This window comes from Microtus ochrogaster, linkage group LG8, assembly GCF_000317375.1.
Source record: "Microtus ochrogaster isolate Prairie Vole_2 linkage group LG8, MicOch1.0, whole genome shotgun sequence".
Taxonomy (NCBI): domain Eukaryota; kingdom Metazoa; phylum Chordata; class Mammalia; order Rodentia; family Cricetidae; genus Microtus; species Microtus ochrogaster.
The window spans coordinates 7738163-7752570 of NC_022033.1; the positions used below are offsets into that span (position 1 = coordinate 7738163).

The 14408-nt window shown below is 46.6% G+C and overlaps 1 protein-coding gene across 1 annotated transcript in view; it reads right to left on the minus strand.

Annotated features, from left to right (window-relative positions):
- Dok5 (docking protein 5) overlaps nt 1-14408 on the minus strand; it is a 147959-nt gene that overhangs the window by 3443 nt on the left and 130108 nt on the right. The window contains exon 7 of the mRNA XM_005362822.2: nt 4251-4371. Within this exon, the coding sequence (XP_005362879.1) occupies nt 4251-4371 (121 nt within the window). The remainder of the gene's footprint in view (nt 1-4250; nt 4372-14408) is intronic.

A 14408-nucleotide genomic window follows, 5' to 3' on the forward strand; every position in this document is an offset into this window, starting at 1 on the left:
ACACACAAACATACACGCAGGCACACTACACACACCATTGCAAATGTCACACATACACACAAACATAGTATCCATAGGAGGTTCTATGACTAACCATCCCGGCATGTCTTTACTATGATTTGGTATTAATTTCCTGCAGGGAGCAGACAGCCTGGACATGGTACCCAGGGAAAATCCACATCTTGAGTCAAGTGTGTGGCCCTTACCAAGCAACTCCTTAAACTCCAGAAGCTTCCAGAAAAACTGACTATTGCTAACCACATGGGGCAGGAGAAAGCCAGTGGCTAAACGGGCTTGAAATGTGGGTTTGGCTTAGGGACAGGAAATAAACTGGAGAGCTTTCTACCCCCTCTGTGCATGTGCAGCCCATGAGAGATGATGGAAAAATAGCACCGGGCCCTGAGTCCACACTCAAGCCCAGGATGCTCTGGCCCGCCACAGCATGGCTGACTGGGGGTGGCCTCAGACAGCTCTCAGATGAATTTCCTACCACATGTGACCTTGACAAAGGTCCCACCTTCTATTTTCTCCCACCTCACTCACTTCAGGTACCCCACAATCCTGAAGACATGAGCTGGAAGTCTGGCTTGTCATCTTTCCCCAGAACGAAGGAGCTAGTCTGTGGCATCTCTCCTAGCTGCACACAGTGTCTGTAGGAGGGTCAGCATGCCAGCATGCGTATGCAGAAAACAACACAGATTCCCCAGCCTAGCCCCGGCTCCAACAATCTACCCTCCTGAAAATGGATAGGAACCTGAACAGGCTGGGCTCAGGCCCACTGGGCACTCTGATCTCTGCATGGGGGCCTCTGACTCACACTGGGCCAAGGTCTCTTCTCATTGCTAAGGATCCTGTAATGAAACTGCCAGGGGCTCAGAACACAGGTCCCTTGCCCATTGCTCCACTAACAGTCTCAGGATCCTCAGCAAGAATTGACCGCTGTGGGTCCCCAATCCTCAATTCTTTACAACAGAGAGGATGAGGGTGAGGATGGACCACTCTCATCACCTTTAGCCATGGAGGTCCCTGACAGAAAAATGAAAATAAGGCTATAGGGTAGATTCCAACAGAGACACACCCACGACGCCATAATCGGGTTTACTGTCTGAGGAGCGCCCTGTGTCTCCTTCTCCAAATTGTTTTTCTGTCTCCCAATTAGTTCTGGTGGGGGCGGGGCATTCTGAAAAATCCCAGAGCAACGAAAGGCTTTGACACGGGAAGGGTGGAGATGGCAAATGTGAATAAGAGAAAGAAAACTGGGGCACGGGAGAGAGGCTCCAGTCAGACACCCTGCAGCTCGGTGTGACACCTTCAGGCTGCTTCTCAGAGCTCCTGTTTCTCTGCGGTATTAGAATTAAAATAGCAGTCAATTCCAGCACAGCTGTGCTCAGCAGCCTCAACTCCTCATGCGCCAGCAAATCTTGACCACTGGCTCCCATCATCCAAGCCCTCTCTTCATGTGCCCCCCAAAACCTGCTCATTTCTGTCTCGGGACCTTCGCCTTTGCTGATCTGTCTAGGAAGAAGTTCTTTGCTTTATCTCTCTAACCCTCCGTATGGCTGCCTCTTCTGTATTTAAAATCTTGGGGTAAATGCTGTGGACCCCAACAGCTCCTGATCTAAACAAGACCCTCACATAGCCAATAACTATGCCTCACGTTGTGTGAAGACTCTGTAGAGAGAGTGTAAACACGCTCTCGGTTACACTCACGTGTGGCAGCTTTGAAGCCAGTGTCTACTGAGTTATCGTTCACGACTCTTCATTCGAAGGCAAGCTACCTGCAGGAGATACACGCCTGGGCAGGGGCCCCGGGCACGCCTGCCACCCAGCATGGCGCTAGCATAAAGTATATATGTGCTACAATAAACAGCCACTGGATCAGTGAGTGTGTAGTGGATAAGCAGCCAGAACGCCAGCTCCTCGCTGGGCAGCTGGGGTGGTCAGTGAGTGTGTAGTGGATAAGCAGCCAGAACGCTGGCTCCTCGCTGAGCAGTTGAGCTCGGAGGCATCACTGACCCTTCTCATAACTGATTTCTTAGTAGCAGAAGAAAAGAGCGGCTTCCTAGGGGTTGCTTTAAAATCCAAGCGCCTTAGGTGCCTCCCGGGCAGTAACTTCTTTGTTTTACATTTTATTTATTTACTCCGCGTGAGTGTTTGTCGTGTGTACAAATGTCACTACACACACGCCGAGGTCTGAGGGACTGAGCACTCTCTTCCATTGAGTGGGTCCCAGGATGCCTTGGACTCGGGGTCAGGTGTATTTACCAGCTGAGGTGCCTCGCTGGACCGACCCCAGAACTGTCTTTGCAGGGTGCAATTGTGAGCTCTCTGCCAGTGTTCATATTGTGAAATTGCTGACACTGTCTACATTGTGAAATATTATTATTAATGGTTTTATCTGTTGCATTGCAGAGAGGCTCCTCTGGATATGCGGGCCGGCAAAATTTTGTGGACTGCTTCTCTTTCATGGCTTTCTCTCAGATTGTAGTTAAAGGAGGCTTCACGCGTTTAAAGTGTGGGAGGAGCTGAGAAGATGAACCGCGTATACCTCCATGAATGTAGCACACAAGTCAGAGCTAACACTCCCAGACGGAGCCTCTGATAATAAAACTCTATTCCCACGCTTACCAGCAGGCGGCATTCTAGGCCTAAATTTTAGAAAGTGAGGCTTGTTTTTCCCAAACCAGTTAGATAAATCCTTCCCAGGTCTGTGTGATTCTCAGATTGACCACTAGAGACGCCAGGAAACTTTAGTTTAAACTCCATCGATGTGGGTGATTTGAGCAGTCAGCCCCTCCCCCGTCTGTTCATCCAGGCACTCAGGTCCCAGGTAGTGAACACAGCATGGACAACACGGAGTCATGAAGACTGGACAGGGCTGGGGAAGTGATTCAATTGTCAGGCTGCTTGCCCGTCATACACAAAACCCTGGGTTCCATCCCTCAGGCATGGTTATCCCAATTTCAGAAATGAAGCTATGGAACCAAAAGCATCAGAAGTTCAAGGTCCTTCGTGACGACACAAGGAGTTTGAAACTAGCCTGGGCTACATGAGGCCCTGCCTCGGGAAGAAAGAAGACTCCCAAGTTTTCTCACATTCCACCTTTCAATAATGATGGTGACCCTACGTAAGACACAGAAGACAATAGACAGAACCAGCTATGACAAGCCTGCCCTTCTGGACAGAGTGCTTCCCAGAAGCACAGTCAATACTAATAACGTAGCTACATGATTAGACAATGAAGTTCAAGGTGCGATCACTGCGTCTTCTCTCTGCTCTTGACTGTAAATCTATGCTGACCAACTGCTTGAGTTCCTGCCTTTACTTCCCCTAAGTAGACCACAGCTTGGAACTGTCATCTAAAATGACCCCCCCCCATATTTCTCTTGGTAGGGTATTTGTCACAGAAACAGAGATGAATCCAGAAACGGAGGATCAGTCCAGCATGAGACCTTTCCAGGGAAGGGGCTGACATAACCATCCAAGCCCTGCAGCAAGGATGCCCCACACAGGTTTCTTAATCTGCTTATATGTCAATCAGAGATGAGCAAGCTAATTTCCTCCCTGTAAAACGTCAGAGGGCATATTTCAGGGATAAGAAAGGTCTTAAGTCCAGTGTTAAACTGGGAGATCTCGTGATCTTCTGGTGAGCAGACCAATGCCTTATTTAACAGGATTTCTTTCTTGAGAGGAATGGGTGGGATCTAAGTGAAGCCTGGCTCCCCTGCCCTGCCCGAGGGTCCTGGAGCAATGGTCCCTACCAAGAGTGCTCAGGAGAAGCACCTGGGGTCTTGTCCAAGCTATAGGCTGGAGGAGTCCCCACCCCCTTCCATTTTAGAATGTCTGGGCAAAGTCCTGGAAAATTGTACTAGCGATTCCCTAACATTAATTAGTCTTGATCCCAGAGGGCTGCTTCCAGGCTCTGGCCTCTAGCCCTTGGCCAAAATCTCCATGGGGGTCCCTAAATAGACGGGTTGCTGAGCCACTTTCTGGTACCTCAGGTCCCAGGACTGCTGTGGCCAGGGGCCCAAGAATCAATATTTTAGACAAATTCCTGAGAACATCGTAATAGATGCAAATTGTGGGGATCAAACATCCAGAAAGATGAAACATCCAGCATCCTAGGCCTCGGAGGAGGTCCTCAACTTGGGAGGTAACATGATAACAGACAACAGCTTAACCAGCCCCTCCTCTGAGCAGTCAGGCACGACTCCCCGCCCCACCCGACTGCAGGTGATGCACCCGCTTACCTTGAAGGTGGTACAGCTGCCCTGTGCTATGCTGCCTCGTGATGTGCTGCCAGTAGGCACTGCGGGGCAGGGGTACCACGGTGTTCAGTGAGGCGGCCCGCTCACTCATCTTCATCTGGAGCTGAGATCAAAGAGAAGAGAGAGGAAACCTGAGTGAAAGGGTGAGGGAGACACGCGGCAGAACCAGCTGTCCACACACGGAGGATCATTCACGGTAGTGGGCAGTCTCTGGCTTTGCCTGCTTCACAGCTCCGCGCTCCATCCTGTTGGCAACACCGACTTCCCTTTAAGGGCCACACTCCTGCTCAGCTCAACCCCTCTAGTCCTCAGCAGGTGACCTTCTCACCCATTCTGGGGTTAGTGGGTCACCCAAGCCAGGCAGCTAAAATGACATAGTCCCCTGGCTTTTAAATTTTTTAAAATAAAATTTAAAATTTAGTCTATTAAATTTTTTATGGACCAATCAATAGAGGTGAGCTAAGGATTTGCGGCAATTATTTTAGTTGCTTGATCCTCTGGCTGGAGAATAATTCCCAACACATAGTAGGTGTGCAAGGAATAGCTGCTGGCAGAAGGTACCTTCTCAGGGAGGGAGAAAGAGAAGCAGAGGCTGTCTTGGAGGAACAAAGGAGGTGAGGGTGAACAGCTGCAGAGAGAGCGAGGGCTAGACAAGCCTCACTGGGTCCCAGAGGCCAACCCCAGATTGCTCTCTCGCCTGAGCCTAGGCAGTTTCTTGACTCAAGCTGGTTTGAGTTGGACGATCCATTGCCAGTGTAAGAAAACAAAGCAACCCATTTGCTTCTCCAAGGCTCCTTCGCTCAACTGTCTTCTGTTCTAGGTACTGAGAAAGCAGAAAGGCCAGCACAGCACAAGAGTCCAGGATCTTAAGAGAAACCCAGTCTGCTCTGGCTCTGCCACAGCAGGGGACTGGCCACACAGGAGGGAAACTTCAGAGAAAAGCATGCACAAGAAGAGGTGCGTGATGTGAAGCCATCCTCACACACCATCCTTGCCTAGGAAAAACTAAGCATAGGGAAAGAGGCAGAGAGGATGGTGATAATGATGATGGTCGTGATGATGGTGGTAGTGGTGATGGAGTTGATGATGGTGGTGATGGTGGTAGTGGTAGTGATGATGGTGGTGATGGTGGTAGTGGTAGTGGTGGTGGTAGTGATGATGGTGGTGGTGGTGGTAGTGGTAGTGGTAGTGATGATGGTGGTGATGGTGGCAACAGTAATGACAATGATGGTGATAAATAGTGGCAGTGAAGACTGTGATGACAGTGAGACAGTGATGATGGTGATAATGATGGCAGTGGTCATAATGATGATGGTCATGAAGACAGTGGTCATATGATGGTGGTCATGAAGATGGTAGTCATGAAGACAGTGGTCATAATGATGGTGGTCATAAAGATGTTGGTCATGAAAATGGTGGTCATAATGATGGTGGTTGCAAAGATGGTGGTCATAATGATGATGGTCATGAAGACGGTGGTCATATGATGGTGGTCATGAAGATGGTGGTCATGATGACAGTGGTCATACGATAGTGATCATGAAGATGGTAGTCATGAAGATTGTGGTCATGATGACGGTGGTCATAATATTGATGGTCACGAAGATGGTGGTCATATGATGGTGGTCATGAAGATGGTAGTCATGAAGATGATGGTGATGGAATTATGATGGTGGTAACAACAATGTTGTCAGCCTGCTGCTGAGAATGATGGTTATCTGCATTTTTTAAAAAATGAAGGTACTCTCTGTATGTATGCCTTCAGCCTAAGTGACTTCAAACATAATGTTGGTACATTCAATAAAACCAAATTATATTAAGTTTCACACCCAGGAGATCAAAACTCATTGCAGCTGATGAGACTTAACTTGCAAAAAAGATAAGCAATCACTCAAAGATAATTTAATTTATATATGTTGCTTTACCGTTGCTGGATTGAATTTCTGGTCCCTGTCATAACAGCATAGTTACCAAAATATGTCCCCACATGGCATTAGAAAGCATAGGGCTTCATGGGGGCAGTTTTCCCTAAAAATGGACTCTGAGATCAAAAGGTGGGAAGGATGAGCACTAAGCCTGGGTGAAGCTTCTGTGGCCTTTTCAGACCTCAACAGAAGTCCCAGAGAAAGAAAACTCAACTGTTGACCAGTGGCATCTGGTGATATTCATCCTCATTTGCATGCAAACTGAGAGACGAAGAAAGGAAAAGATGAATGGAGAAGATACCCTGGTGATTTGATTGCCTAACGTAAGATTATATTTAATATAATAAAAATTTCAATATAAAAGAAAACCTTGGGAAATAGCAGTCATTTCAAATTATTTGCCACAGTATTGCAAATATATTTAGACGGCCCAGCACAATCTGGTGGTATTTTTAGAAAGCTTATTTATTTAACGACAAGAATAAAGTGACACTGGTATCATGTTTTGTAGAGAACAGCACAAAGCCTGGCTTCTTATTCCCCCATTGACCCTTTAGAAGAATATCCAATTCTAGGAAAGAATCATTTTTTTAAAAAACTGACCTTGGAGAAAAATGACAAGAAAGGGTTTGTGTGCTGGACAATGCAAAACGGCTGAATGGTCTTTTAAAGAGGAGAAGATTGTGGAAGTCACTTGGAGACTGTTTGAGAGGGGAAGGCTCCCTTGTTCCTCCATGCTTCTGCCAGTCACTGTAGCTCACGGAGGCGGACCTCCCACATCAGGTGTCAGTAACCATGTGCATGATTGACAGGGATATCAATTAGCAGCCGTAGTGCAGGGTTGCCTTTGGGTGGATGGAGAGAATTAGAGCCTTCTCCTTTATAAGACACTCCCATACTCCTGTATCATGTGGCTGCTTTTGACCATCTCTCTAATACTTGCACATTAAAAAGTAAGAATCACCTCCAGCATTGCAAAACAAAGAGAATTTCTGCTAGGATGGGACAATGGCATTCCCGGAAGACATCCATCCACAAAAGCATGGGAGCATCAGGTTAGAGGAAGGTCACTCAGAACCATATGCTCATGTGCAGACAGAGTTGCTGTACAGTGAGGTCTAGCTTGGGCAGTCCATGAAGGCTGTACCAGGTTTACAAGGGGCTACAGAACACAGAAAAAAAAAAAACATTGCTTGGAAAGGTCAGGTCTTAGTTTTCTTGTTACCGTGATACAAATACACAGCTTAAGGAAGAAAGTGTTTACTTTAGCTCATAACGCAAGGTATACACCAATAGTGTAGAGAAGTCAAGGAGGCAGGACTTGACATGGCTGGTCACATCAAATTCACAGTGGGGAAGCAGGTATATGAATGCTGCTGCGGCTTGGCTCACGTTCTCCTTTTTATAGTTTCCAGGATCCTGGCCCAGGGAATGGTGTCGCCCACAGTGGGCAGACCTCTCCACCTCAAAACAATAAAGTGAACACTCCAGTAGGCATGACCAGAGGGCCAATTCCTGGGAGATTTTAGAGTGTCAGCTTGACACTAGCCACACAGTTGGAATGAGGAGGTCCAGATGATAATGACAGGAGCAATATTTCCAAAGGCAGGCACCAGTGGATGGGGGTCCACATGCTCAAGATTGCCTGGTGTGGGCACATTCCTCTCCAGGATAGCCCTGTTCCTTGCTCATCCCCCATTTGTCAAGCACTATAGTCTGAAGTAGTCATCAAGGGCTTTGTCTCAGTCACAACTGACTTCCCTTCTTTAGAGAAAAGTCCTGTGCGAAGCTGCCCAGCCTCAGCACTACAAGGGATCTTTCTCCACCTTACCCAGTGCACCTGAGACCCACAGGAAGGGAGACACGGTGAGAAAGGGAATGAGCTGTATATCCTACCTGAGCCATGCACTTATATCCAGTCTCTTCTAGCACACACTTCCTGCTGCTTATACAAAATAACAGCCAGAAGGAAATGGCACTCCTTCCGTGTATATACAGTGGATAAATAAATCATGAAGTATCCAGGTTGGAAGAACCAGCCCAGGCTCCCAAATTAACCAGTCAAAGAGGCAAGTGTGTCCAAGCAAACAGCAGCTTCTTAGAGGGGGCATTCTCAGCTCGCTTAGACTCGTATCCTGTGCCCTCCCCACTGCCTACAGCACTCAGTCCAGCCACTTCCACCCACGACTGGACACCATCAGATGTGCTCTTAAGCAAGCCTGGGGGTCCGCTCCATCTCTTGGCTCCGCGATGCCCCTGTGCCCTCCTGGGTCTGCTCAGAGATGCCAGCTCTCCTCTTCCCTCCACAGGGTTAGGCAATCCTACCTCCCTCAGCGTTCTGGTCTCACTCTGGTTGTTTCACCCTTTCGCTAACACACCTCAAGTGGTCTGAAGCCTAACGTAGACCACAGATTCCTGGGAAATAGGGAGAATAGCTTTAATTTTAGGGTCTGTAGCACCCAGCTGGGGACTTTGGGGGCTGAATGACTGCGTGATAGACGAAAGAAGAAACAGATGTGCAAATGGATGAAGCATGTACCGAGGAAGAGTTTTCAAAACTAAATCCCAGGCATCCCAGCAAGCGAGAGGGTAGTGTTCCTGAACACTGAACTCATGAGGCACTGGGTTCAGGGTAAATGAAAAGGGCTGTCACTGGCTGGGGTGGGGACACCACACTCATGCTCTCTTTTATTTTGCCATTCAGGTGGGGTGCTATGAGCATGCATGCAGTCACTTAGGGCAGGCTGGTAGAAGGCGACTTCAGCTCGGCGCATCTATTCAACAGAGTTAGGACAAGATCCCACCGGGCAGGGGAGACAAAACTTCACAAAGTCAATCATGCACCAACGTGGCACTCCCACACCCCAGCATCCCTTATGCCACAGGAAAGCATGAAGAGCTCTTTCTAAACCAGCTGAAGAGAGCCCTGATGCTGGGCGGTGCTCTGAACTACTCAAGGCAACCATGGGGCTTTGAATGTACTAAAGGTACCAAGCTGCCAGGAAGAGTTCCCTGTTCTTCCAGATCTCTTGTCTCAGGTCCCATGCAGTCAATAAACCATAAACAAAACAACAAAAATATCAGTAGAGGCTGGATGGGTGGCTCAGCGGTTAAGAGCACAGGCTGCTCTTGTAGAGGACCTGGCAGCTCACAACGATCTGTAATTCCAGTACTGTGGGATATGGTGCCCTTTTGAATATATAGGCAGGGAAAGCACCCATACACATAAAATAAAATAAAATAAAATAAAATAAAATAAAATAAAATAAAATAAAATAAATAAACTTTTAAATTATGAGACTGTCATAAAAAAAACAAAAGCAGACCTAATGCAGATGATCACATGTGTAAACCCAAAATAATTTTATTTGATGAAAGAATCAATTATACATCACATCGTATTTCTATATTTCCATGCATATGAAATTCTCAGGAGAGGTGAGGCCCTGGGGGAAGTAGATATGCCTGGTGCACAAAGGACATGGGGTTTCCTTAGGAGACAGGGGAATGTTCTGGAATCAATAGCAGTTCTGAATATAAAGTGACTAACTAGCTAGCTCTAAGGGGTGTGCACCTATGCTGAGATGATACGGTATGTTCCTGTCTCAAGGAAGCTGCCACCAAAGTCACAACTCCAATAGCTGTGCCTACCATACAAGTTGCTAAGGAAGCACAAGACTGTGGGTTGGTGCTTAGCCTCCCATCAAGCAGCCTCAAAGACACCAAGAGCCTCGACACTGTCCCACCATCTGACACCATGACATGACCTTGCCATCTGCAATGTTCAGACTAGAGTACAATCAAGTTACCTCCATGAAAAGGAAGCTGCAGAAATACAATCTCATAAAGTTTTACAGGTGTTTACTGTATGCAGCCCACAGGCCCTGGGTTAGACACATCTTCTCTGGAGACCTGAGTGGTTGTTGGTCAGGTTATGTAAGGTTAGTGATAATGCCTTAGTGGAGCCATTAAGAATCCTCCCAATGCTTGTAGTCAAGAAGGGGCTGTATCCCAAGATCTCCTCCCATACTAAGAAAATCCTATCAGCCTCTTAAGAGAGAAAATGTTCTAATGATCAGGCTACTCAGCACCCGTACAACCTGGAAGGTAATGACAGCTGACCTCCCCACTCCACAACCCGCCAACATTTTTGGACTCTGGATTCTTCCTTCCATCTTACTGACAGGAACTCGATCCCCTTGCCTTTTGTGAATCTGAGCCCAGAGGTTAACGGCGGCAGGGGCCTTAGCTGTAATCCTGCCCCATATTGCTCTGCTCCCCAATCCTCCTGCTTATGCAATATAGCTGTATTTGGTGAATTGAAATGCTGTTGGATAATCCTCCTGTACGCTGTGACTATGCACTGCTCTCACTGGTTGATGATAAAGCTGATCTAGCCTATAGTCAGACAGAATATAGATAGTGGGGAAGCCAAATAGAGATACAGGGAGAAAGAAGGGCAGAGTCGAGGAGACACGAGCCAGCAAAATGCAAGCAGACCAGTAAAAGCTCTAGCCACATAGCAATACATAGATTGATTGATATGGATGAATTGTGAGAGCTAGTTAGTAATAAGCCTGAGTTATCAGCCAAACAGTCTGAAATTAATATTAAGCCTCTGTGTAATTATTTTAAAGTGGCTGCAGAATGGGGCTGGACAGAGAAACCTCTATTTCCAATGGAACAGCAAGGCCAGACGGAACCCTTGCCTGCTGCAGTCAGTCCAAGGGAACACGGGTCATGTTGTAACCTTGGTCTGAGCCTACACAGAAGCAAATGTGTGTCATCACCTCGGCGACTCCTTCTGACTCAAGGCCCTGAAATCATCTTCATTATATTAACTGACTTCCTTTGGTTGCAGCCAGAAGAAACCCAAACAGGACTCTGGCAGTGACCAATGCATTGCAAACAATATTAATATCATCACTGTCCATCGGTTCAACTTGGTCCTGAAAGGATAAGACCTGGATACTGTTGGGCATGAGGGCTCCAGTGAGTCAGGAGCCGTATCCGTACCTGTACACATTTTCCAACCAAGAGACCCCCAAAGTTTACGTAATTCTTTTTCTTCTTTTTGTTCTTTCCTTCATTCTTTCTTTCTTATATCCCTTGCTTCCTCCATTTCTTCGTTTAAGACAGAGTCTCACGGTGGCCTCTCAAACTCACTACGTGGTTAAGCATGACCTTGAACTCCTGGTCCTCTTGCCTCTACCTCCTACGTGCCGAGATTACAGGCACGTGCTACCTACCACACCTGGTTTATATGGTGCTGAGATCAAGCCCGTGGCTTTCTTCATGTTCAACAGGTACTCTGCCAACTGAGATACATCGTCATCCAAGCTTATGCAATGCTGATTACAGCCTCCACTACGTGCACATAGGTGTGTGCATGCATGTGCTGTGCATGTACGTGTCTGTATCATGTGTGGATGTGTGCATGTGGGTTCATAACAAAGCTTCCAGACATTTTAAACAGAATCTATGGCAAAGTTGAGTAAGATGAGACAATAGTCTGAGAGAGGGAGGGAGGGAGGGAGGGAGAGGGGAGGAAAAGAGGGAGGGAGTGGGAGGAAGTGAGGGAAGAACAACTCTCAGATGTCCCCTTTTCTTCTTCCGTACTTAGCTGTACAGATCTCTGGGCACTCCCTGTTCTGGCCATTGGTGTCTCTTTCCCATGCGTTTTTCTTATCCAGGACACAAGGAGATTCTCTCCCATTTCTCCCTTTAACTCCACTCCCCCTGCTCTGGTTAGTTCTGTTGTCAAACTGACACATCCAGGGACAGGGAACCTCAGCTGAGCATTTGCCTCCATCAAATTAGCCTGTATAGAATTTTTGGATTGCCGATTGACATAGCAGGGCCCAGCCTACTGTGGGTGTTCCAATCCCTAGGCAGGTGGCCTGAAATGTATAAGAAAAAGTAGGTGACTATGAGCCAGGAGTGCACAAGTAGACCTTGCTCCTTCGTGGCCGCTGCTTCAACCCCTGCCTACAGATCCCTGCTCCGAGTTTCCCTCGGTGATGGATTATAACCTGTAAGCCAAATCAACCTTTTCTTCCCCCCCAAGTTACTTTTGATCAGGATTCAATCACAGCAACAGACAGACACAGGCTACATAAACAGAATAGAGCAGATAGACTAAAATGTTTCCGAAGCTCTTGGTGTACTTAGAGAACAATCTGCAGAAACGGAAGTGAACTTAAGACATTCATTGCTGCATGTTTACATTCCATTCCTACCCCAAAAAGTCTTTATACACTCAGAGACAACTCAGTCTTTGGATGGGAAACTGTTTTTCCTGGCAGGGAGAAAGGGAGAGCATTCCAATATTTGTGATACTCATGGCCTGTTCCTAAGACTTGCGATATAGTGTGCTCTTTCACACAGTTGCTCTGTTTCTGTCGTGTTTAAGGACACATCTAAGACAGATTTTAAATCACCTGCAAGCAAACAACAAAAAGAGATAAATAAAGCCTGTGAACATGCTGGGTTATGATTGCCTTTCTTTTTTAAAAGGTGAGTATATAAGAGCTAAGGAGATGGCTCTGGTTGCTCTTCCAGAGGTTCTGGGCTCAATTCCCAGCACCCACGTGGCGACTCATAACTGTCTGACTCAAGACACAGGGGATATGCTGCCCTCTTCTGGCCTCTCCAGGCACTGCATACACAGCACATAAACATACATTCAGTCCAACACTCACATACATATGAAGTTCTACTTCCAGCACCCATGTTGAACAGCCAACAATTGCCTGTAACTCCAGCTCCAGGGGATCCAACACTTTCTTCTGGCCTCCCTGGTCACCTGCAAGTGCCTGTGCATACCCCACGCAGAGACACATGCATACACAGGGTTAAGAATAAAATAAAATGTGTGTGCATAGCACATATGTGATACAAATGCAGTTACGACAGGTGCATGTTATTCAGCACAGACTTGTCCTATCACTTTTGAACACTCTTGTGTCCTGTGCTTACACCATAGCCCACACCTAGCACAGTAAATTAGCTGCTGTTGTATAACCATTTTTACTTAGCAGATGAGACACTGGATTTTCACATGACCCGCTCTCCTTTCTAGCACCTCTTTTCTTGCTGATTCCACCCTCCCCCCCCCCCGTTTTCATTCCGAGAGTCAATATAGAGATGATTGTTCCAATTTGACCGATTTTTCAAACGGGTTTAAACTTTCATTTTAATCAGTACATTAAAATGGTTTTCGGCTGACTCAAAAATTACTTTTAAATGTTGCCGCTAAATCACAAAAGCAATGAGTTGGTGATTTCATTTTTGTTCTTAAAGAGCTCACCTTCAGGTTACTGTGTAATAGACGAATCTATAATCACCAACAAGAAAAGAGGTGAGTCTTCAGGAAATTACAGAAAATGAATCTGAAGGTAAGGAGTAGCAAATTACTACCTAGGCTACAAGTGACAGTTTGTCACCGGAATGAATTTAAATACCATATAGCCATACTCTGTGCTTCCTAAATGCTAAATGTGTGTTCATAACGGCAATCTATCTATCTATCTATCTATCTATCTATCTATCTATCTATCTATCTATCATCTATCATCTACCTGTCTGTCTATCTATCTATCTGTCAATCTATCATCTACCTATCTATCCATACACACATGTACATATACATATTGTATATATACATACATATATGTGTATATATATAAATATATATGTGTATATGCAGAGAGAGAGAGAGAGAGAGAGAGAGAGAGAGAGAGAGAGAGACCCTGGCAATGGCATCAGACATCTCTCAGGGGGTCTTAGAATCTTTGAGTGTATCCCCTGCAGGTACTCAGACAGTCTCACATTTGTGGGATGAATTAATTTATTAAGAAACATAAGGCCAGTGGGGTGTGTGAGATTAACTAAACATGGGAGAGATGCAAGGAGATAAACTGGAGGGGTGCGTTCTTTAGCATTAAGCATATTTTACGCGTGTCTGAACTGAAATGAACGTATCTTGGAATAAATCCTGCCCTTGCCCACATGTACGCCATCCGGTTCCCTGGCTGAAAGGACTTGATAACCCTGAATAACACACTGAGGGCCTGATGGGGACTGTCTCTCTCCCAGGAACAAGAAGGTGAGGTGGGTGGCCCTGCTCCCAGGAAAGGGCTTCAGAGGACAAGATGCCTTTGCATCCCACATAGCACGGCAGTGTGACAAGCTCCCCCCACCCATGCCATTTCCA